This window comes from Aquarana catesbeiana, linkage group LG03, assembly GCF_042186555.1.
Source record: "Aquarana catesbeiana isolate 2022-GZ linkage group LG03, ASM4218655v1, whole genome shotgun sequence".
NCBI classification, from domain to species: domain Eukaryota; kingdom Metazoa; phylum Chordata; class Amphibia; order Anura; family Ranidae; genus Aquarana; species Aquarana catesbeiana.
In genome coordinates, this window is record NC_133326.1 from 731,758,995 (window position 1) to 731,783,772 (window position 24,778).

The 24,778-nt window shown below is 47.0% G+C and overlaps 1 protein-coding gene across 2 annotated transcripts; it reads right to left on the reverse strand.

The window, feature by feature from the left end:
* Positions 1 to 331: 331 nt before the first annotated feature.
* Positions 332 to 24,335, reverse strand: LOC141133826 (asialoglycoprotein receptor 1-like). Of its 2 annotated transcripts, XM_073623387.1 has the most exons (9): positions 24,139 to 24,335; positions 19,651 to 19,764; positions 16,273 to 16,368; positions 16,128 to 16,184; positions 15,882 to 15,953; positions 13,257 to 13,331; positions 8,583 to 8,734; positions 4,466 to 4,572; positions 332 to 984 (listed from the first exon to the last, which is right to left on the reverse strand). In XM_073623387.1, the coding sequence occupies exons 1-9, from the start codon at positions 24,326 to 24,328 to the stop codon at positions 825 to 827; spliced, it is 1,023 nt and encodes a 340-aa protein (XP_073479488.1). In that variant the 5' UTR covers positions 24,329 to 24,335; the 3' UTR covers positions 332 to 824. The 2 variants fall into 2 exon arrangements, with proteins under 2 accessions (XP_073479488.1, XP_073479489.1); XM_073623388.1 differs by lacking the exon at positions 19,651 to 19,764.
* Positions 24,336 to 24,778: the final 443 nt, after the last annotated feature.

Genomic DNA, 24,778 nt, shown 5'->3' on the forward strand with positions numbered 1-24,778 from the left:
GATGGATATTCTATATTGATCAAGGTACCCCTACCAACCTCTGGAGGAACCTTTTGAGTTTCATAGAACCCTGGTTTTGAAAGGCTGCCTTTGAATTTAAAAAGTAAATACAAATGCTTAAAACGATCCCCCAAAAGGGGCTTTTCACTAATGAAGTCCATTGACGAAATGCATTGAACAGGACCTACAGGAACGCATTACACATCAGGCATCTGAACCATTCTACAAAACCAATTATACCCCACCTTGTATTCTAAATTCCACTCAATACGGGTATATCTATCTCTGTAAAAAAGCTATAGTAGAATAATTGCTCTTTATAATGTATTCATTTTTTTTTTTAAATCAATTTTAATATATTTCTTTATTTTATTTTGTTTTTTCCATACATTTCGATTAGGGTCTGAATATAGCAGTGTTTTCAGAGACTTTGTAGGTAGACAGAAGATACATAGCTGCACACTAGGTGTGGTCTCTGAAGAGCAGTGGGTGGCACCACCCTTGGCTTTGCTCTGACCACATCTGTGAGGTGATACTTCAATGCTATTTCAATAAGAGGGACTATATGCTCCCTGTGTATAGGCCTAGAGACACATGGGACACAAGGGTCTGGGAACAAACTGCACTTTGACAAACAGACAATTTAGTTCCTTCATGAGAAGAAGATTTTGGAGCAGTTGTGGACACAAAGACCATCCCATTCCCCAGATACTACAAACCCCAGTCTGTCCTGCATGGTCAATAGATTGTCCTTCGCTGTTGATGGTGCAGAGGTCATGAGCAGAAGGAGATGTCAGATGCTTTCAGGAATTCGGCAGAGCCAGTCAAGATAATATCTTCTCGCATATATATGCAAAACTCAGGGAACACCTAGTGTCATACCAGCTATCTGCATCAACAAGGTTAGCGCAGTCTTCACCTTGGAATTCATCTTCATCCTCGTAATGATTAACATAATTATCAGGCTGACCAGGCTTCCAGAAACTGCAAGAAAAAAGAGAAATCAGTGGCCAGGCCAAAGTACTGACTAGAACTGGTGATTTTTATTTTTTTTATAAAGAGGTGTCTATAAATAAGTACAATCTATGAATGTAGGGATGGGGGTTGGGTCACACCAAACCTTGCGTGTTAGCTTTTTGCAGACCAACTAAACCGCTTGGCCCATTCACAAGCTTGTCTACATTCAGCTCTTTACCTCTTAATTTGTTTTAGTGTCTGAGAAGGAGTACTATGTATCCCTTATTATTACCTGGGGGGAGACCAGATATTGGATAGATGCCTTATTTTAAAGGGGGCTTCCAAATTTCCATATCCCCCCATCACAGCTCCCCACATCCATTGGCCAGGGATGGGTGGTAGAGGCCCTTGTCCTCATCAATATAGACACAAAGTGCTTTTGCCAGGGAGGGGCCCCCCTGCCAACATACCTTCCCTAAGTTGAGAGCATGTGACTTGGCACGTTTCAGAGATGGTGAGACAGGGCGCATGTTCACTGCCCCGCTTCCCTCTTCCTGGCCATGCAGACTGTATTCAGACTGTATTCTTTGGTGTGGATTTTGGAAAAAAAAAATAGCAAAGGCCCCCCTTCCCCAAAAGTAATACCAGACCCTTATCCTTGATGAGGGTCAGGTATGGATTTTAAGAGGGAACCCCATGCAGAAAAAAGAGTGGGGTATCCCCAAACTCTTTTTTTTGAGTACACGTCCTGATTCTCCAAGCATGTATCCTGGCTGGCTAGGAAAAGGGGAGGGGGCGGGGCATTTTTTGTTTTCTTGTGGTCTCCCTTATAATCCATATCAGACCCTCGCATGGAGGTTTGATATGGATGAAGGGTTGCCACTAAATGACATTTCCCCACTGCTCCCTTGTGTTTGTAAAGAAAACAGGGGAAATGTAATTTGATTGTCATTCTTTCTTATTTTTTTTATCACTTTTATTGCCATCACAAGAAATGTACACTACCCTTGCGATAACAATACAGCATGACAGGTCGCCTTTATGGAGAGATCTGGGGTCACATAAGACCCCAGATCTCTCCTCTACAATAGAAAGCATTAGATAAAAAAAAACAAAAAAAACAGAAGTGATGTCATGACGTCGCTCCAGTCCACCTAGGCCATAGAGTTTAGCTGAGGCTATCTTTCCTCAGCTAATCTCTGTGGTCAGCCACCGCAACTGCTGAATCAGTTCTCGGGCTTCCCGATCATCCAGGTAAGCCTGAGAACTACCGGAAAGCGGCGAGGGAAGGGGGGGGGGTGACCCCTCCCGGCGCTTGTACAAGTGATCCAGTGGATCACTTTTATCGCCGACTGAAAAAAACAATACAGGGTTTACGGCACATTGCTGCAGCCACAACCCTGGTATTCCACTTCAAAACGAGGACGTCTGTTTACTATGGCCCGGTTGGGAAGTGGTTAATGTTTCCCAATTGAGCATTATTAAAAGATTTTTGATGAGTTCAGCGAGCATCTCACCAATGGAACATCATGAATGACATCTGTCTAAAAAATAGTTATGGGCAGAACCCCCCCCCCCCCCCGGGTTCGGTTTGACACCAGAACTCCTGAATATTGAAAGAGTTTGAACCCAAACTAGGAACCCTAATAAAGTCTATGGGACCTGAACTCGAAAAATCAACAGTTCTCATTTTGAAGGCTCATATGCAAGTAATTGGCCATTAAAAGGTTATGGGGGTCCGGGTACTGCCCTGGGGGACATATATCAATGCAATTTTTTTTTTCTTAAAGGAGCAGTGATTTTATTGATGCTTAAAGGGAAACAATCAAAATTAAAAATTCCTTTAAATGTAGTGCCTGAGGGGTCCCCTTAGTCTGCCTGTAAAGTGGCGCATCTGTACCATGTATAGAACCTGCTGCAACAAACCTGACAAAAAATTTGTAATTTGTAATTTTGTACATTTCTTGTGATAGCAAAAAAAAAAAAAAAAAACACCCCGCGCTGAAATCCATACTAGACCCTTATCCAAGCACACAGCCTGGTAGACCAGAAAAGGGGGTGGACGAGCAAGTGAACCATACCAATCCACATGCCCTTAACATGGGGGGTTGGTGCTTTGGGACAGTGGGGGGCTTTGCCCCCCCACCCCAAAGCACCTTGTCTCTATGTGGATGGGGTCAAGGGCCTCTTCCCCACAACCCCCGGCAGGGGTTGTGGGGGTCTGCAGGCAGGGTGCTTATCAGAATCTGGAAGCCCCCTGTAACAAGGGGTCCCTCAGATCCCGTCCCTCCCTTGTGAATGAGTATAGGGTACATAGTGCCCCTACCCATTCACCAAAAAGTGTCAAAAAGAAATAAAAACACACACACAGTTTTTGATAATTTCTTTATTTAAAGAATTGCACCGCTGGTCCCAAAAAAGAAAACTCCACCCATGATGAAGGCTAAAAATTGCCAGATGGCTCCACCCCTTACCAATTTAAGAACTGTCAGATGGCGAAGCAGGCAGTCGGTGGTTAGCCTTCATCGTGGCCAGAGATTTTTTATTTTTTATTTTTTGGGTCCGGTGGTGCGCCGGCCGTCGTGATTGATGATGGATCTACATCTACATTTATTTTTTAATAAAGGTGTGTGTGTTTTTATTTATTTTTTACACTTTTTTTTGGTGAATGAGTATGGGTACTACGTACCCCATACTCATTCACATGGGGGGACAGGATCTGGGGGCCCCCTTGTTAAAGGGGGCATCCAGATTAAGCCCCCTGCCCGCAGACCTGGTTTGAGAGGAAGAGGTCCTTGTCCCCATCAACATGGGCACAAGTTGCTTTGGGTTGGGGGAAGGCCAGAGCCCCCTCCTGCCCCAAAGCACCCCCCCATGTTAAGGGCATGTGGCCTGGTATGGTTCAGAAGGGGGGCGCTCACTCGCCCCCCCCCCATTTCCTGGTCTTCCAGGCTGCATGCTCAGATAAAGGCCTGGTATAGTTTCATGGGGGGACCCCATGACGTTTTTTCTTTAAAATTTGGCGTGGGGTTCCCCTTAAAATCCATACCAGACTCAAACGGCCTGGTATGGATTGGGGGGGACCCATGTACCATTATTTTTAACATTTTGTATTGCTGGAAATGGTCTTTTTTTCATTCAGCCATCAGTGGGAAAGCCCGCTTGGCGTGGAGTTCCCCTTAAAATCCATACCAGACTCAAACGGCCTGGTATGGATTGGGGGGGACCCACGTGCCATTATTTTTAACATTTTGTATTGCCGGCGATGGTCTTTTTTTCATTCAGCCATCAGTGGGGAAGCCACTGTTAAGGATGTGGTGGCTGTCTTCCCAGCCCGCTCCTTAGCAACCAGCTGTTTACTGTGCGCCCGAGGGGCGAACAATCACAATTTCCAGCCCAAATTGTTCACCCGTTTCTACTAGAAAACAAAATACTTTGCATTGATGGAACATTCAGCTTGTGCAACTATATAAGAGGTAGTCTAATATTTGGGTTGTCAGTGTCTTACTTTGGAGTCTTCTCCAAGGGAGTCCCATCCACCCATTTCCAGGATCCATGTTCTTTTTTAAGACCGATCCACGAAGTGAATGAGCGTGATATTCTACGTAGAAAATCCTTCAGAAAAATATGGAAAATGTTACAATGTGACTTTTGATATTTTCTGTTTTTTATTTTCTTATCAACCCACAGTACTGCCAATCTCTGCACCACAGTAGCTTACCCTACAATCTCCTCATCACAGTCAGTTGGAACACACACCAATCAGCAGATCTGAACCCTGCCAGGCAAAACCAGGATTAGGCGCCCCAAAAGTTACAGCAAGACCGGCATTCTGAGCATAGACGTGCATTTCGTTTTGCTACCAATTGATTTTCGAACGCAAATTTGATTTTCTGAGATTTGGATGAATACAGTGGCAGTCCGTCCATAGGGGGCGCTTGGGCAACGCCCCCCCCCCCCCCCCCAAGCTGTTGAAAAAAAAATTTAAAAAAATAATAAACTGTCACTTTAAGAGTGACCAAGCGCCGGACATGCGGCGGTCTATGGGTAGCTTCCCAGCCTGCAATCAACTGATTGCAGGCTGGGAAGGCGATTTGCCCATGTTTAGGGTGTGGTCGGGGCGCACGCAATGTGCCCCCCACAAACACCCCCACTATTCTCTTATTTGTTAATATACCAGATTAACTGACTAGGATTGGGGCAGCAGGGACCAGAGGAGAGGACAGTGGGCGTGTGTTTTTATTCATCACTGCCACAGTGAGTGACTTGTGGGGGGGTGGAGTCGACTGGGACACTCGTCACTTTTGGTTTCCCAGCCACAGTGGGGGTGGATATTTGATGGGCACAGCGGCTGAATATGATGGGCACAGTGGCTGTATTTGCTAGGCATAGTGGCTGTAATTGATGGCACAGTGGCTGTGTTTGCTGGGCACAGTGGCTGTATTTGATGGGCACAGTGGCTCTATTTGCTGGGCATAGTGGCTGTATTTGCTGGGCACAGTGGCTGCATATGATGGGCACAGTGGCTGTAATTGATGGCACAGTGGCTGAATTTGACATAACAGTGGCTGTAATTGATTTCACAGTGGCTGTAATTGCTGGGCACAGTGGCTGTAATTGCTGGGCACAGTGGCTGTATTTGCTGGGCACAGTAGCTGCAAATGATGGCACAGTGACTGTATTTGCTGGGCACAGTGGCTGTATTTGCTGGGCACAGTGGCTGTGTTTGCTGGGCATAGTGGCTGCAAATGATGGCACAATGGCTGTATTTGCTGGGCACAGTGGCTGTATTTGCTGGGCATAGTGGCTGCAAATGATGGCACAATGGCTGTATTTGCTGGGCACAGTGGCTGTATTTGCTGGGCACAATGGCTGTATTTGCTGGGCATAGTGGCTGCATATGATGGGCACAGTAGCTGCAATTGATGGCACAGTGGCTGTATTTGCTAGGCACCGTGGCTGTAATTGATGTCACAGTGGCTGTATTTGCTGGGCACAGTGGCTGTATTTGCTGGGCACAGTGGCTGCATATGATGGCAAAGTGGCTGCAATTGATGGCATAGTGGCCGCATTTGCTAGGAACAGTGGCTGTATTTGATTGCCACAGTGGCTGCATATGATCGTCACAGTGGCTGCATTTGCTAGGCACAGTGGCTCTATTTGCTGGGCACAGCAGCTGCATATGATAAACACAGTGGCTGCATATGATGGGCACAGTGGCCGCATTTTCTAGGCACAGTGGCTGTATTTGATAGGCATAGGTGCTGCATATGATGGGCACAGTGGCTGCATATGATGGGCACAGTGGCTGCATATGATGGGCACAGTGGCTGCATATGATGAGCACAGTGGCTGCATATGATCGACATAGTGGCTGCATATGATCGGCATAGTGGCTGCATATGATGGGCACAGTGGCTGCATATGATGGGCATAGTGGCTGCATATGATGGGCATAGTGGCTGCATATGATGGGCATAGTGGCTGCATTTGATGAGCAAAACGAGGCTGCAATTGATGCTTTTTTTACAATATTTTTCAGAATTTATCAGTTTGCTCCCACCCAAAAATTTTGAGCACTAGCCACCACTGGATGGATACGAATCTCCGAGTGGACGTAGTAACGATTGTCAATGACTCTGATAAAAGCTATAGCGAAATAAATGAATGGATTTGTTTCATTCTCATAATGTCACATGATGCAATAGTAATTTAGACCCATGGAGAAATTAATTAAACTTTCAAATCTATTTGATAACTTGGATTCGGATAACGAATGGATCCGAATCTCATTCCATTTATTCATTTGGATGCACATGAAGCCAGTTAATATTTGTCCAATCACCTCATGCCATTTCTCTTGGTGGGTTGGACCAGCGTTCGAAAATATTGAATCCTTCCGATTCTAAACTGTCCGATTTCCATATTTTGAATTCATAACAATCATCTGGAAAAACTGCAAAATTTTTTTGAATCCACCCGGACCAAGGAAGATATGAAATGATTGGTGACGATACGAAACAAATCAGGCCAACATAATGAATACAATGAAACAAAATTCTTCAAAGAACAAACGCATCGGAAACATAACGAAAATGTGCACATGTCTATCTGAGCACAAAACAGAAATGGGTGTAGAGTCCTCCCAGACTGATGTACAGAGCTCTACTTTATAGAGGGATTTTGTGTTCTTCTGTCTGCAGGAAATCTGTTAACATCTGCAGTTCTTGTCCTCATGCACACCCTCTACTATTCATTACCACCTTATTACACATGTAACAAGGTCTCTGGCCTTGTCCAGTCTAATGAGAACTTTCCAGGCCAAAGATGACATCCTTCTGTATGTGGTGGGTTGTGGGGCATAGTGGGTGCAAGGTGGATAAACTTATTGGGCGCCAGCCACTTCTTGGATGTAAAAGAGGTTTTATTTCTCTTAACAGTCCCTTTTTTATTTTTGGGGGAAAGAGGGTTAGGGCCAGAACACTCTTAAGTAGTTGTAGATTCAATTGGCAGACTCCGAGACGTCAATAGGAGGACAGTTGTGCAGGAAAAGGCCCCAGCAAGGCACCACATCTGCACATGCAGGAATGTTGTCTCCTATGGCAACAGTCTTTACCAGTTCGTAACTCAAACATAACAGTTCATTCGGCTTCACTACAACTGCCTCTTGTAGTTCTTCAACACTGAGCTCCCGGTCTCTCACTAGACCCTCTGATTCACTGACTCTGAATCCCTTGAGCTCCTCCAATCTTTGCGGTGGAATCTCCCTCAAGTGTCACCCCTGCTTCTCTGCTGGGTCCCTAGCTTGGCACTCCAGATACTTCTCAAGCTTCACCCCTGCTGACCGGCTCGGGCCCTGGCTTGACTCACAAGGCTGCTCTGCAAGCATCACCTCCGCTGGTTGGGTCCCTGACTTGATCACCGCCTGAAGTTTCCTGATTCTCCGCCATGCCCGTTCGGTGAGAATGCTGCTCTGGTACTTGCTTCAGTTACTCACTGTGATCCCTGGTAATAAGGTGGTTTGTCCTTTTGTGGAGACAGCTTCCCTTCTACCTCCGAACACTGACAGGTTCTCCGGCCGGCAGAACCGTCACTTCTGGTTGGACTGCAAACCGCAATCCCAACCCTGCGCTGCTCTCTTACTTCTGGATAGGCCCTCACACAGCCTAGCAGCCAGATTCCCCCGGGATAGGCCCAATCCCCAGCCTAGCAGCCCAGGGCACACGACACACATCCACCCAGACAGCCGTCCATGTGGCACAGAACATAGATCACCTGACTCCACCCAAATTTATAGGCTCTCCCAGCAGGCCAAGGGATTCAAGAAAACCCCTGCTCATTGGCTGAGATACCCCATATACCCATAACCTGACCTTGATTTGTCCTTCTCATATCTAATACCACCAAGTGCCCGGCCACCTAGTGGTAGAAGAGAAAAGTACAACCAGGCCAAGCTTAGGGAGAAATCAATGGATCTCTAACAATTGACCAGGGTAGCTACTCCTGGCAAATAAATTTGTGAGGAGCATCCCTGACTAAACCCCAGCGTGCTACACACATCTACTATCGGAGGTATCCTCAAAAAAGATAAATATTCATTACATTCCCCTCGTGTCTACACTCACCATCTCTTCCCGGCTATTAATGACCACCAGGTGGGCTTTCTTGTCCTCACAGCTTTTCTTGGCATCCATCCATGGTTGTATTTTAGGGAACCGGTAGTAGCAGCTTGTGTCATGGTGCAACCAGCCTTTATCACACAATGGATCAACGGTACCTGAGAGATGGAGAGAAAGGAAAATAACAGAGAAGGGGAGAGAGAGTTATATAGTTAGTAAGGTTGAATAAAGATATCAGTCCCTCCAGTTCAACCTGTGTGTGTGTGTGCGTTTATATCACTACCATTTCCATATACCTGTACACTGTGTTGAATAATGAAAAGTCTTTTGAAGTTATCTACACTCCCCACTTACACTACCAATCCTACTACTATCCTTACCCCTCTGATAGTATCACTATTTTATATACCCCCTCTTAAGCATCACTTTTCCAGAGAGAATATGTTTAATGTTTGTAGTTGTTCTTCATAACTGAGATGCTCCATCCCCCAAAACTGAGGTCCTTCACCCCGTCCCCCCACCCCCTAACAGATGTTCTCAATCCCCCATAACTGTAGTCCTCCATCTTCCATAACTAAGTTCCTCAAGGCCTCATAACTTAGATCCTACAGCCCCCCTAACTGAACTCCTCCATCTTCCATAAATTAGATCCTCCATCCCCCAAAACTGAAATCCTCCATCCCCCATAATTGCAGTCCTCTATCTCCCATAACTAAGGTCCTCCAGCCCCCCTAACTGAGCTCCTCCATAACTGAGGTCCTTCATCCCCCATAACTGAGGTTCTCCATCCCCCATACCTGAGATCCTCCACCCCCCATAACTGAGATCCTCCATAACTAAGGTCCTCCATCCCCCATAACTCAGGTCCTTGATCCTCCATAACCGAAGTGCTCCATCCCCCATAAGTCAGGTCCCCCATTCACCATAACTGAGATTCTTCATAACTAAGGTCCTCCATCCCCCGTAACCATGGTCCTCCATCCCCCATAACTAAACTCCTCCATCCCCCATAATTGAAGTCCCCCAGCCCCCCTAACTGAGCTCCTCCATCCTCCGTAACTGAGGTCCTCCAGCCCCCATAACTGAGATCCTCCAGCCCCCCCTAACTGAGATCCTCCATCCTCAATAACTGAGATCCTCCATAACTGAGGTCCTCCAGCCCCATAACTGAGGTTCTCCATTCCCCATAACTGAGATCCTCCATAACTAAGGTCCTCCATCGCCCATAAACTCAGGTCCTTCGTCCCCCATAACTCAGGTCCTCCATCCCTCATAACTCAGATCCACCATAACTGAGAACCTCCATTCTCTATACCTGAGGTTCTCCATCCCCCATAACTGAGATCCTCCATAATTGAGGTCCTCCGTCCCCCATAACCATGGTCCTCCATCCCTCCCATAACTGAGCTCCTCCATCCCCCATAACTGAGCTCCTCTATCCCCCATAACTGAGTTCCTCCATCCCCCATAACCATGGTCCTCTATCCCCCATAACTTAAGGTTCTCCAGCATGCTTATTAGCTTTGTTGCCCTACTCTGGACTCTCTCCAGTTCTAGCAAATCCTTTCTGAGGATTGGTGAACAGAATTGGATGGCATATCTAACAAAAAACAGAGGGGAGGGAAAAAATGACACGGCTACACCTATATATAGTAATAATTGGACTCAAGAGGAAAAATCGTAAAGATAATTCCTCATATAAGCCATCACCTCAGGATGGAAGTGTCTTCCTAAGAAGTCTGAGGTGTGTTCCTCTAAATTGAGGCAAGCATATAGAAAAAAAAAGGGGGGAGGGAATTTCCCAAAGCAATTCTTCAGAAAGGAACAGGCAAATTTATCAAAAAATAAAAAGTTTTTATTACAAAAATTCACTTAACACTAATCGCTTTTAAATGGTATGATATACCTCCACCAAATACAATAAAATTAGACTACGTTGCCTAAAGACACAGATGGCCACCACACTCACCCCTCACCAATATCATTATTTACTGATGAATATATTGGAATCACTGTGTTGGTATTAATAATAGCGGTTTCAAAGCAGTTCGCTTAATATTGCATGTATACCACACACAGAGAATTAATCCTGTCCATAAGTCTGTTAAACAATGACAGTGGACAGAGGTAGAAGCAATTGACCCCAGTGACATCAAATAATGATGGATCATAGACAGTTCACAAAGCTAATGATGGAGTGAAGGCAAAATCCCTGGTAATGCAGATCAGGAGGTAGACAGAACATGAATGTTCAAAGTTCCTTCAGAGTGTATATATGTATAATGATTATTCAGGCTATTAACAGCAGATGCAGACGGGCTAATGAATCTCTAGGGGGCAGGTGGGTGTGTGTATGTATGAACTCCTCCCAGTCGGGAAGTGACAAACAATACGGCTCACCGCTCTCCCGATATCCACCATGTCCACAGCATCAGTGGAAAGCCGGAGTTCCGCCTATTTCTGGCTGAGGAAAGGACCTCCGTCTGTCCCTCCAGGTCTCCCAGATGCGACCAATGTCGGTGGATATCCTGCTTGTTAAGAGCCTACTCAGGGCTCAAACACTCCAATGACTTTTTCGCATCTCCAGAGGGAATGCAGAGGGGATTTGTCGGCTGGTGGGTGGGTTTGAGCCCTCGCTACAGGGAGCGTGATGGCTTCATTCTGACGCATTTCACTCGTGACCCGAGCTTCTTCAGGGCATGCGTGGACGCCTGGTAAGTATCCTTAAATAGCCCACACGCAGTACAGCGTTTGGTGTCTGCGCAGGGATCAGCAGGCGTCCACTTCCAGTTATACGGCCATTCACACAGAAAAAAAGGGGGGAGGGGGGAAAGGGGAGGGGGGAAAGGGGGGAGGGGAAAGGAGGGGAAGGGGAGGAGGGGGAGGAAGGAATGAAGGAAGGGGAGAGGAAGGGGAGAGGGAGGGGGAAGGGGGGGGAGGAAGAGAAGAGGATAAAGAATATCAGGACTTAGGGTGCAAGGAACACAGATAAATTACGTTCATTATTGAAACATAATTGTTTCCAATTTTTGGGTGCTAATTATCAACAAACTAGGGGGACGTCGATGGGTGAACCATGGGCCCCCTCATACGCCTTTCTCCATCTTGGTCTCTGGGAGGAGGAAGTGGTTTATTCGTCGCCACTGTACCTCAACCGCAGCCATTTGTGGCTGAGGTACATTGATGACATGCTTATGATATGGGGGGGGCACACCCCAAGAACTGATTCAGTCTATTAATGAACTGAACCTTAATAACAGAAACATTAAACTCACCTTCTCTTATCTTCAACAAACCCTATCTTTCCTGGATTTAACCATAGGATTGAAATACGGTAGGATTACAACAAAAACCTATTGCAAGCAGACAGCAGCCAATACGCTGCTACAAGCCAATAGCCATCATCCTCAATCACTCATCCAGGGAATACCAGTGGGCCAGTTCCTTAGAATTAAACGGAACTGTTCACAGGAAGAGGACTTTGGGAGGCAAGGGAATTATACGTTAGGTTCAGGGAAAGGGGGTATTCGTAGCGAGTGCTCAGACCCACCCACCAGCCAACAACTCCCCTCTGCATTCCCTGGGAGATCCATAAAAGCCATTGGAGTGTTCGAGCTGCGAGTAGGCTCTTAACAAGCAGGATATCCACAGACATTGGTCGCATCTGGGAGACCTGGAGGGACAGACGGAGATCCTTTCCTCAGCCAGAAATAGGCAAAAGGCAATCCACTGAGGCCTGGCTGAGTTAGTATTAAGCCTAACCATGCGGTGCTAGCTAGTCTGGAGGAGTAACAGTCTGCAGCAAGTGAAGTGCTGGAGGAGTAACGGTCTGCAGCAAGTGAAGTGCTGAAGCAGTAAGGGAAAGAGGTCTTAAGCAAGAGTTTGTGCTGGAGGGAAGACTGGAGTGTATATAGAAGTCCCAAGCAAGTTACACTGAGACTGCTTTCACACTGAGGCGCATTACAGGCGCTACATTGCTAAAAATAGCGCCTGTAAAGAGCCTCTCCTGTCTCTCCAGTGTGAAAGCTCAAGTGCTTTCACACTGGAGCGGTGCGCTTGCAAAAAAGCTTAAAAAAAGCGCCCCTGCCCATTGAAATCAATGGGGCAGCACCACTGGCAAAGCCTCGCTGCAGCGGTGCTTTGCCTCCGGTTTTAACCCTTTTTCAGCCACTAGTGGGGGTTAAAAGCGCCCTGCTAGAGGCTGAATATCGCCGCTAAAACTATGGTAAAGCGCCGCTATTTTTTAGCGGCACTTTGCCGCCGACGCCGCTGATGCCTTGGTGTGAAAGCACCCTGAATCTCCTGGGCATCTCAGAATTTCCTTTTCTCATCCAAGTTCAATCCCCTCAATAAAAAAACAAAAAAACAAAGCTTATGGACTGTTCTGTGTCTCTGAGTGATTTGAGAGATGGATGTCTGGCTGGGCAGGGTGACAGGTGAACCACAAAATTCAGCAAAACCCTACAGGGGCACGGCTACATCATATATCCCGATCCTTATCCTCGGCTCCTCAGATAGAAGAAACTTGTCCATTATCAGAATCCACCCAAAATTGTACACTATGGGGCTTCTCAGACCTGGAGAGGCCAAATACCAGTCAGGGCAGAGTGGAGCATTTTGACTTCATTGGCATTTGGGGAAATGATGGCTTGGTGGGTAAGGTGTATAAGGTAAACTTACTGTTCCCTTTCCAGATCTCCTCAGCCAAGTCACCCAGAGCTGCCAAAATCCTCTGATGATCATTGGATAAAGAACCTGAAATAAAAAGAAATGAATACGTCAGCTTTTTCTTTACAGGGGAGGGGAGGAGAGATGGGTAGATGATTCTGATGGGGCTTTAATGTAATGTGTGAAAAGATGGAGCAGACCCCAAAAGTAGGACCCCGGCAAAAAAGATTGTTAGGAGGAAAAGATCACTGCTTCATTTGTAACCAGTTCAGTTAAAAACGGTTAGAAAAATGATAGATTTTGCCGTTAGTAAAATTTTGATGGAACGGAAATTCTCAGTTGCCTAAATAAAAATTGGCTTGAAAAAAAAAAAAAGCAACCTAACTTTTATTTAGATTGTGCTTTTTGAAGGAGGAGGGGTTGCTTGAGATGTGTTTCATTTGTTTTTGTTTAGGTGTCTATTTCTATTAAAAAGACATTTCACTATCCAAGTAGAACTGAAGAAAGCAAAGCCTTCTCTCTACTGAGGAGATCCACAGATCTGGGTTCTTCACATCTCCACCAGGAAAGCCTGATTCAGGGATTAGGAGATGGACATTTTAGGTTTGTAGGCAGGTTCAAGCATGTGCTAGTTAGGTGCTGTCTCGGACGGGAGGATAAGGGTTAATGTCCTTCCCGGTTCTCTGGTTTTGGCGGGTTGCCTTTAGGTCAGACCCACTGGTCATTTGATATAAAAGACAGTGGTCCGGAACTGAGAGCCAGGGCCTAAGAGTATCAGAGCCCATCTCTTTTCATTTCTTTATCAGAGCCCAGGCCTGAGAACCCCAGAGCCCAGGCCTGAGAGCTTAAGAGCCCCTGAGAGAACGTAAATGAGCACCCATAAGGGAGAGTATTGGACAACCGCACCCGTGAGGAGTACAAGAATTTCACCTACTACTGCTGTAACGTAGATGGTCCTCTGTACCTGGGGTTCCTCCCAAAAGATACCAGATACTGGGAAATGTCACTAATGGATTTGAATGCACATGAACTCTACCTTTGCAGCACATTGCTTGAGTTAGGAATAGGGATGTAGGAATAATCCTGGTTTTGCATGTTGGATCTGAGATGGTAATTTGCACTTTTCTAAATAAAGCTTTGAAACTTTGTTTCCGCCTGGTCTGAAGTTACTAGAGGGGTGTAATGCAAGTAACCTGCACTCTTCTATAAGTTTTGCTCACTAGCATACTGGGGTATGAAGAGACAGCACTTAAAGAGCCATCTTGGTGCAGAACAGCAAATGGTTACCATGGGTAACAAAGGTCTACCATCAAGTTTCTATACATGTCTTTATGGAGCTGGCTTTGTACACGGGGGCACAGTCATGCTGGAACAGAAAAGGGTCTTCACCAAACTGTTACCACAATGCCGGAAGAGCACAATTGTCTATACCAGGCTTGTTCAACCAGTGGTCCCTGGGACCCTAGGGTTCCTCCAGAGGTTGCAAGGAGTTCCTTTAGTTGTGACAGATTGATCTCCCACCCACAATTACCCCAAATGTACAAGGCAATTTTCCATTGACATCCAATGTAAGAAGACACTTCTACAATGATCACTAGGGAGGAGTTTAAAGTTCTATCCAAGCACAAGTTAGCATTGAGATTTGGCTGTTTTAGTGTCCATCCTAAAGCTGGACCTTTTAATAATTCAATGGGAGCCAAATGGCATGTATAGAAGAGATATTTCTACCACTACTACACATGACAACTTCCTTATTATCAGTGCGTTCTGGCACCTTTTGTGTCCTTACCAACATTAATTTACAGACCAGGAATCGCCAGTCATGTAAACAAAATGGTTCCCCCAAATGCCATACCAGACCCTTTAGGCCTGGTATGGGTTTTAAGGGGGAACTCCATGCAAAGATCAGAAAAATTGAAAGTATGGGATTAGTATGACATCATTGACCAAATATGGTCATGTTCATATTTGGTCAATGACATCACCGGGAGACCCTGCCCTTTATTTATACCTTGATGTAATCCACAGGTGCTGCCAGTCAGTTTTTTTGCTTTGGTGCATATCCCCCAGGGCAGTGTCCAGCTCCCCATCCCATTTGTTTAAATTGTGGTCCTTTAGACCCCTGATGTCTCATTAAAGAGAACCTGTCACCACAAAATTCTCACATAGGGGACTTTGTCCCCTATTTGATGAAACAAAAAAGTACGCCAGAGTGAAAGATAATTCTAGGACCAGGTCTCCTCTGTAACGCTAAGCTGATGACCCTTTAAAGTGCCGCCTGTGGATAATATAGGGTACTGAAGTTTGTCGCCATTTTACGAGCGCATGGAAATTTAAGGTATCTATTTACTGGTGCAACCTCAACTTTTATATATTTTTTAAAAAATCTGATAATTTTAAGCGTTTATGTGTCCTAAAATTGGAGCATTAGAGCATTACTGTTAGACCCAAGAGTTCCCTAAAATCTTCCCCACATTGTCCTGTTCCAGAAAATCCCACCCATTCCCAGGAACTTTTTCCCATCGATGTGGGTCCAGTAATCAGGACCTGTTGGTATAGGGACATCTGGAGGCTTTAATAGGGTCATCTACAGAGCCCATTATAGGTCCCCCATTCATTATTAGAATCTGTAATTACCTGCTATCTCATCAGATAAAATATGTTTCATGGAAGACTCAATTTCCGCCACTTTACTTATCACCTCAGATTCTGCAGAAAAAGAAACACCAATATTGGGTTATAAATACATTTTTCTCAGTTTCATACATCCCTGTGTGCCACACACATAGCACATTGGAATTATCCTGAGTGCTTTGAGGGATCATCGCTCCCCACTCTGTACATAACCCCTCTTTACAACAACCCCCACCACCACCAACTCACTTCTAAAGTCCTTCACAAAGGTTTCCATGGCCTTCAGTTTTTCCATCATCAAGGAATCTGGTGGAAGAGAACATATAGTTGGTGAGTAGAGCAGACCCCCAATTGCCTAGTGTCACTCCTATCACCACATGGAGGTCCATCTTACCATGCTGGGACAGTTCCTTCACTTTGGATTGCACCCCTAGACTCAGATTCCTCAGCTTCACCTCCATGATGTGCTCTGTCTGATCTACCCCCTGACCTGCCAGAGACAAAGGCAATATTTCACATTAGTCACCCCTGTCTATTTGTGTGGAAGTGCAGCGTAGTGTGGTGACAGTGAACACACAGAATCTGGTTGTAGTAAAACTTGAGACTTGTATTGAGCAGAATGCCAAATACCTTAGCAGGGAACACCACTTAGGAAATAACTCATGGATCAATGTAGTCAATGATGTGACTGAGGAGAGGTGGGAGCCTCTCTACTGCTCCAGCTACTGGTCTCCTGACCCCTGACCGTGACATCATTACTGACTTACCATGTCTTGTTCTGCGCTATGTCTCTGTGTGGAGGTAACCATTTTGGTAGAGGAGCAGGGCTTTGCTTCCTCATGGCAGAGCTGCCCCCCATAGATGACAGATAATCTGATGACTGATGGGGTAATGATAGTGGTTGAGGAAGCACAGATCCACATAATGAGTGAAGCAGGAGCAGAGAGATTCTTGCACTGCAGATCCTTATGTACAGCTTCCTTTCTAGCAAGGAGAAGAGTGAACAGCACAATAGTGGCATCACCACATCACCCTCCAAATCTGGTGAGATAGCAAACAGTGGTCAGATACACTGCTATGAGGGGTATAGAAGAGGAGTGCCTAGGCAAAGGAAGTGAACTGATATTTTTCAGGAGTTTAAGACAGAATACATTTCTCAGGGGACTACTTAGGCACTACTACCATTTCTAGATGTTCTCTTTAGGGTATCAAATCCTTACTTTTTTGAGTTAAGGTCCTCTTTAAAGTTAATTGCACTGTTACAAAACACCAACAACCATCATACTTTCACCTACCCCCTTGGGTCCAATGATTTTCATCAAAATACAGAATTTTACCTCTTCAAAGGTTTGCAGAAATTTCAGGGCAATGAAAACATTCCTCTTACATACTGCAGGTCTATAGTAGACATGTGCGCCGTCAATAAATTTGTTTCGTTCCGTTCCGTTTCGTATTAGCCGTTAATTCGTATTTCATAATTCGTGTCCGAAATTCAATTCAAAAGAAATACGAATTTTCGCTAGGTTCGTTAACTTTTCGTAACAATTACAAACGTTCGTTATGATGAATTTAAAAAGCAAAAAATACCTTTCTCAATATGGCAGCCGTCAGACTCGTTATGCTCATTATGAGGGGCTCCCACCATCCCTGTGCTGTGCTCATTATGAGGGGCTCCCACCATCCCTGTGCTGTGCTCATTATGAGGGGCTCCCACCATCCCTGTGCTGTGCTCATTATGAGGGGCTCCCACCATCCCTGTGCTGTGCTCATTATGAGGGGCTCCCACCATTCCTGTGCTGTGCTCATTATGAGGGGCTCCCACCATCCCTGTGCTGTGCTCATTATGAGGGGCCCCCACCATCCCTGTGCTATGCTCATTATGAGGGGCTCCCACCATTCCTGTGCTGTGCTGGCTTCCTGGGTTTGTACCCCTGCTGTGCTCATTATGAGGGGCTCCCATCATCCCTGTGCTGTGCTCATTATGAGGGGCTCCCATCATCCCTGTGCTGTGCTCACTATGAGGGGCTCCCACCATCCCTGTGCTGTGCTGGCTTCCTGGGTTTGTACCCCTGCTGTGCTCATTATGAGGGGCTCCCATCATCCCTGTGCTGTGCTCATTATGAGGGGCTCCCATCATCCCTGTGCTGTGCTCACTATGAGGGGCTCCCACCATCCCTGTGCTGTGCTGGCTTCCTGGGTTTGTACCCCTGCTGTGCTCATTATGAGGGGCTCCCATCATCCCTGTGCTGTGCTGGCTTCCTGGGTTTGTACCCCTGCTGTGCTCATTATGAGGGGCTCCCACCATCCCTGTGCTGTGCTCATTATGAGGGGCTCCCACCATCCCTGTGCTGTGCTCATTATGAGGGGCTCCCACCATCTCTGTGCTGTCTTCCTGGGTTTGTACCCCTGCTGCTCTCATTATGAGGGGCTCCCACCATCCCTGTGCTGTGCTGACTTCCTGGGTTTTTAACTTCATCATAACGAATAATCGTAATTATTATGACAATAATAAAACTATATTAACGAACATTCTTATTTTGTCTGATTCTGAATCTCCCATCGACTACCAGTACCAGTCTCCCACTCCCATATTAAAAAAGGTTCATTTTCTCAACCCCCACTCAGCAGCAGAAGAAAACCTCTGATTGGTCAACAAAACACCAGTCACGTTTCCGTTGTAACGGAATTTGGATCCGAAATTCATCAAGGAAATTTCATATTTCGTATACAATTCGGAAGCATAGAAATTTGTGTTTCGGATGCTTCTGAATAAACGATTTTTCAGAAATTCGTACGAAACGAAGCGCACATGTCTAGTTTATAGGTCGGAGGAGATCCTTAGATGATGAAGCCTCCCATCAACGTCACCACACATGTGACACAGATAAACCAGGTCATCGGCCCGCCCTATTCACATACATCCAGCTCAATGTCCAAACTAAGACAACAAAAACTCTTGATTATCTACCCATCTTTCTGTCTGTGAGTCGCCATATTTGTCACTCTATCTGTCCATCCAGACTGGAGATGAAACCAACATCCGATAATATAGGTAGGGGCAGCCATTTTTTCCTAATTACATATACAGGCTGTGTGTCCTGCTCAGTGATTGTGCTTTGCTGTTCTCCTCTCCCAATGGTTCAGTGAATACAATACCCTCTCTAGCAGGTGCAGTCTGTTTTCTCCACTGCAGATGGCGCTCATCTGTAGCAGTTCTGCAGCTGGAGAGGAAGTCATGAGGAACAGGGTTCCTCTATGGTTTTCTGGGGTCGCTGGGGAAACAATCCAGTTGGGCGATGTTGCCCCATGTGGCTCTGGCAGCCATTTTGGGTCAGGCAGAGCCTATTTAGGGCCCCAGTTACCTAGTTTTGCACACTTTTATGCAAGTGGGTAGCACAGGGAAAGATACTCCAGTTGCTAGGGACATCACTAGTGATAGGAAAAGGTTCCTGATGAGGAGGGAAAGCATAGGGACTCTTCTGGATACCTTCCCGACCGGGCATGAGACAGCCAGGCTGCCTTCTGCCCCTCTCAGCAGATGCTGTTACTCCGGCTGTTGTCATGTTACTGGTAGCCATGATTGCACCCGGTTGGCAGTGTTTCTTCAATACAAGTTTTTTACTGTACCTGACTGTTTCGAGTTATTTCCGCCAAACCACACTGCACCCCTTCCCACATATGCTCTTTAGAAAGGGTGTTGTTTAGAATTCTTACAGCATGGATAGAATGTGACTTTGGTGTCTGTGTGGAGAGGCAGCAAGCATGGACTCACGTGTGATGGTGACGAGGAGGATGATGGTGATGATGAGGAGTCCGGTGCAGAGAGATGACAGGAAGCAGATTAGGACGGAGGAGGGTTGGGGAATCCACCTGGTCATGATGACTCCTGATAGGTAAGTGAAGAGAGAAGAAAGATAAAGATTTAGGATTCACTCAGATCTATGCCTTTCGGGCAACATGAATATTGCAAAGTGTGTACCGCCGTGTGCTGCAGTGCCATTTATTTAACCCCCAATAAACTAATACAGAAGCTGCAGCACACCACCGCATTGGTACAAATGGTGCATGTTGGTATTTGGCTGGGTTGCAGTGCATTGGCCAGTTATTAATTATTCAAAAAGAATGGTCTGTCTAAAGCAAAATATGCTAAAATGTTAATTGGGCTCTAAACATTGGGGCTCCTTAAGCAAGGGCCGGGGCTCTATCAATACTTATTGCTGAAGAACCAATTACCAGATCTCCTAAAAGACACCAACAGCAGCCACCCGGTCTGTATAAGGAAACGATCAAACATCTGCACACTGCCACACATACCTCTCACTAATTATGTTGTGTTTGCACCATCACATTTAACATGGACTTCCAACAGAACGCAATGCACCAATTAAAATTCCCAATGCAAAGTGCATTGAGGCGCCATTCTAGAGCGGTGCTTGGGAAGCTATATTGAGGGGGTAGAGCTAATCTTGGGGGGGAAGCAGTTCTAAGGGGGCAGAATTGTATCGGGGGGGAGAACAGAGCTGCATGAAGGGGCTGAGCTGTACTGAGGGGTAAGAGCTGTACTGAGGGGGCAGAGCTGTACTGAGGGGTAAGAGCTGTACTGGGGGGTAAGAGCTGTACTGAGGGGTAAGAGCTGTACTGGGGGGTAAGAGCTGTACTGGGGGGTAAGAGCTGTACTGAGGGGTAAGAGCTGTACTGGGGGGTAAGAGCTGTACTGGGGGGTAAGAGCTGTACTGAGGGGTAAGAGCTGTACTGGGGGGTAAGAGCTGTACTGGGGGGTAAGAGCTGTACTGAGGGGTAAGAGCTGTACTGAGGGGTAAGAGCTGTACTGGGGGGTAAGAGCTGTACTGAGGGGTAAGAGCTGTACTGAGGGGGAAAAGCTGTAATGAGGGGAAGAGCTGTACTGAGGGGAAAAGCTGTACTGAGGGGTAAGAGCTGTACTGAGGGGGAAAAGCTGTACTGGGGAGTAAGAGCTGTACTGAGGGGAAAGAGCTGTACTGAGGGGGAAGAGCTATACTGAGGGGGCAGAGCTGTACTGAGGGGTAAGAGCTGTACTGAGGGGTAAGAGCTGTACTGAGGGGGCAGAGCTGTACTGAGTGGGCAGAGCTGTACTGAAGGAAGAGCTGTACTGAGGGGGAAGAGCTGTAATGAGGGGAAGAGCTGTACTGAGGGGGAAAAGCTGTACTGAGGGGTAAGAGCTATACTGAGGGGGAAAAGCTGTACTGGGGAGTAAGAGCTGTACTGAGGGGGAAGAGCTGTACCGAGGGGTAAGAGCTGTACCGAGGGGTAAGAGCTGTACCGAGGGGTAAGAGCTGTACCGGGGGGTAAGAGCTGTACTGAGGGGAAGAGCTGTACTGAGGGGGCAGAGCTGTACTGAGGGGGCAGAGCTGTACTGAGGGGGCAGAGCTGTACTGAAGGAAGAGCTGTACTGAGGGGGCAGAGCTGTACTGAGGGGGAAGAGCTGTACTGAGGGGGAAGAGCTGTACTGAGGGGGAAGAGCTGTACTGAGGGGGCAGAGCTGTACTGAGGGGGCAGAGCTGTACTGAAGGAAGAGCTGTACTGAGGGGGCAGAGCTGTACTGAGGGGGAAGAGCTGTACTGAGGGGGAAGAGCTGTACTGAGGGGGAAGAGCTGTACTGAGGGGGAAGAGCTGTACTGAAGGAAGAGCTGTACTGAGGGGGCAGAGCTGTACTGAGGGGGAAGAGCTGTACTGAGGGGGCAGAGCTGTACTGAGTGGGCAGAGCTGTACTGAGGGGGAAGAGCTGTACTGAGGGGGAAGAGCTGTACTGAGGGGGAAGAGCTGTACTGAGGGGGCAGAGCTGTACTGAGGGGGAAGAGCTGTACTGAGGGGGAAGAGCTGTACTGAGGGGGAAGAGCTGTACTGAGGGGGAAGAGCTGTACTGAGGGGAAGAGCTGTACTGAGGGGGAAGAGCTGTACTGAGGGGTAAGAGCTGTACTGGGGGGTAAGAGCTGTACTGAGGGGGAAGAGCTGTAATGAGGGGAAGAGCTGTAATGAGGGGAAGAGCTGTACTGAGGGGCAAGAGCTGTACCGAGTGGTAAGAGCTGTACTGAGGGGTAAGAGCTGTACTGGGGGGTAAGAGCTGTACTGAGGGGAAGAGCTGTACTGAGGGGGCAGAGCTGTACTGAAGGAAGAGCTGTACTGAGGGGGCAGAGCTGTACTGAAGGAAGAGCTGTACTGAGGGGGCAGAGCTGTACTGAGGGGGCAGAGCTGTACTGAAGGAAAAGCTGTACTGAGGGGGCAGAGCTGTACTGAGGGGGAAGAGCTGTACTGAGGGGAAGAGCTGTACTGAGAGGTAAGAGCTGTACTGAGGGGGAAGAGCTGTAATGAGGGAAAGAGCTGTACCGAGGGGAAGAGCTGTACCGAGGGGTAAGAGCTGTACCGAGGGGTAAGAGCTGTACCAAGGGGTAAGAGCTGTACTGAGGGGTAAGAGCTGTACCGAGGGGTAAGAGCTGTACCGAGGGGGCAGAGCTGTACTGAGGGGGGAGAGCTGTACTGAGGGGGCAGAGCTGTACTGAGGGGGTAGAGCTGTACTGAGGGGTAAGAGCTGTACTGAGGGGGCAGAGCTGTACTGGGTGGAGAGCTGTACTGAGGGGGCAGAGCTGTACCGAGGGGTAAGAGCTGTACTGAGGGGGCAGAGCTGTACTGAGGGGGCAGAGCTGTACTGAGGGGGCAGAGCTGTACTGAGGGGGCAGAGCTGTACTGAGGGGGCTGAGCTGTACTGGGGGGGCTGAGCTGTATTGAGGGGGCAGAGCTGTACTGAAGGAAGAGCTGTACTGAGGGGAAGAGCTGTAATGAGGGAAGAGCTGTACTAGAGAAGAGCTTTACTGAAGGGGCAGAGCTGTACTGGGGGAAAGAGCTGTACTGAGGAGGTAGAGCTGTACTGGGGGAAGAGATGTACTGAGGGGTAGGAGCTGTACTGAGGGGTAAGAGCTGTACTGAGGGGTAAGTGCTGTACTGAGGGGTAAGAGCTATACTGGGGAAGAGCTTTACCAAGGGGACAGAGCTGTACTGGGGGGAGAGCTATACTGAGGGGGCAAAGCTACACTGGGGGAAGAGCTGTATTGAGGGGGCAGAGCTGTACTTGGAAAGAGCTGTACTGGGGGAAGAGCTGCACTGGGGGATTATTTGTACTGAGGGGGCAGAGCTGTACTGGGGGAAGAGTTGTACTGATGTGGCAGAGCTGTACTGAAGGAGGAAAGCTGTACTTTGGGGTAAGTGTACTGGAGGGAAATCTGTACTGGGGGAGAAGTACTGGGGGAGAGCTTTACTGAGGGGTAAGAGCTGAGCTCATTACCCTAGAGGAACCCATAACATAATTTCTTGGTCTTGAGGAACCCCTGCTGAAACCAATTAATTGGGGGTGAGGAGAAAGATCCCTCATACATTGTTGGCCACATAGAAGAATGCCACTTTACAATGGAGGTCAGTGGGAAAAATGTTCCTTACATTGGTGGTCAGTGGGAAGAATGTTCCTTACATTGGTGATCAGTGGGAAGAATGTTCCTTACATTGGTGATCAGTGGGAAGAATGCTCCTTACATTGGTGATCAGTGGGAAGAATGCTCCTTACATTGGTGGTCAGTGGGAAGAATGCTCCTTACATTGGTGGTCAGTGAGAAGAATGTTCCCTACATTGGTGGTCAGTGGGAAGAATGTCCCCTACATTGGTGGTCAGTGGGAAGAATGTCCCTCACATAGTGATCAGTGAGAAGAATGCTCCTTACGTTGGTGATCAGTGAGAAGAATGTTCCTTACATTGGTGATCAGTGGGAAGAATGTCCCTCACATAGTGATCAGTGAGAAGAATGCTCCTTACATTGGTGATCAGTGGGAAGAATGTTCCTTACATTGGTGGTCAGTGGGAAGAATGTCCCTCACATTGGTGGTCAGTGGAAAGAGTGGACAGCATGCTACACTTACAAACAAATAAAAAGATCATGTAGTTGGCTCTGCCAAGTGTTTGACCTGGAACTGAGCAAGCACCATCACATGGGGGGGGGGTTGGGTGGGGGGTTCTATATTAACCACAACTCAATGAGCTTCCAGCAGCCTCTGGAGGAACCCTGGGCTTCCATGGAACCGGGTTGAGAATGGTTATATTAAAGAATTGTTCTTGAATTTAGATACACCATACACATGTGAATGTGCTGATGTCTTGTAATATATAGTAAATTGAAAAGAGATCGCACTGAAATTGTACAATCAGATTGTAAAGTGTGTGACAGATTGTCTCCCTTACCTTGTGTCCTGCAGTGGTGTGAAGTCCTCCAAGCTGGAGATATTATAGTACGTTGTTGGTGTCCTCTGATTCCTAGTGTCTGTCCCGGGCTCGTCTCGTGAAGTGAGCCATCACCCTCCCTCCTCCTTCCTTCCCCATCCAGAGATATTTCATCATCACTCTCACTAGTATGAAAGCGGCAACTTCCCATCACCGCAACCCCCCCCCCCCCCAGTGTGAGGATCAGGGTGGGGGAAGATTTATTTATATCTATAAAATGTATATTATGAGTAATGTAAGCCAGTTATTGCTTTATTTGAAGAGTTCCCCATTGAAGAGACGGCAACTTCTGAGACAATGAACACTCTGATCAATAGTATAAAATTACTATTAGTATATAAAGTGCAGAGGTCAGGTGTATACAGTATATAGATCAGGGTTCAGGAGTATATAATTACTATCAGCATATAAATATATATTGTATACACCTGACCTCTGCAATTTATCCCAGGAAAAATCCCTCCAAAAAGCAGTTGGCTACCTCAGCTCCCTTTGTCCAAAGCTCACATCTGCACCTGTTTTCCACTACTCACCTCTTTGCCCCCATCACACCTCTTGAACCCCTCAGCTCTGCACCTCTAAGCTTTGCATTCTCTTACAG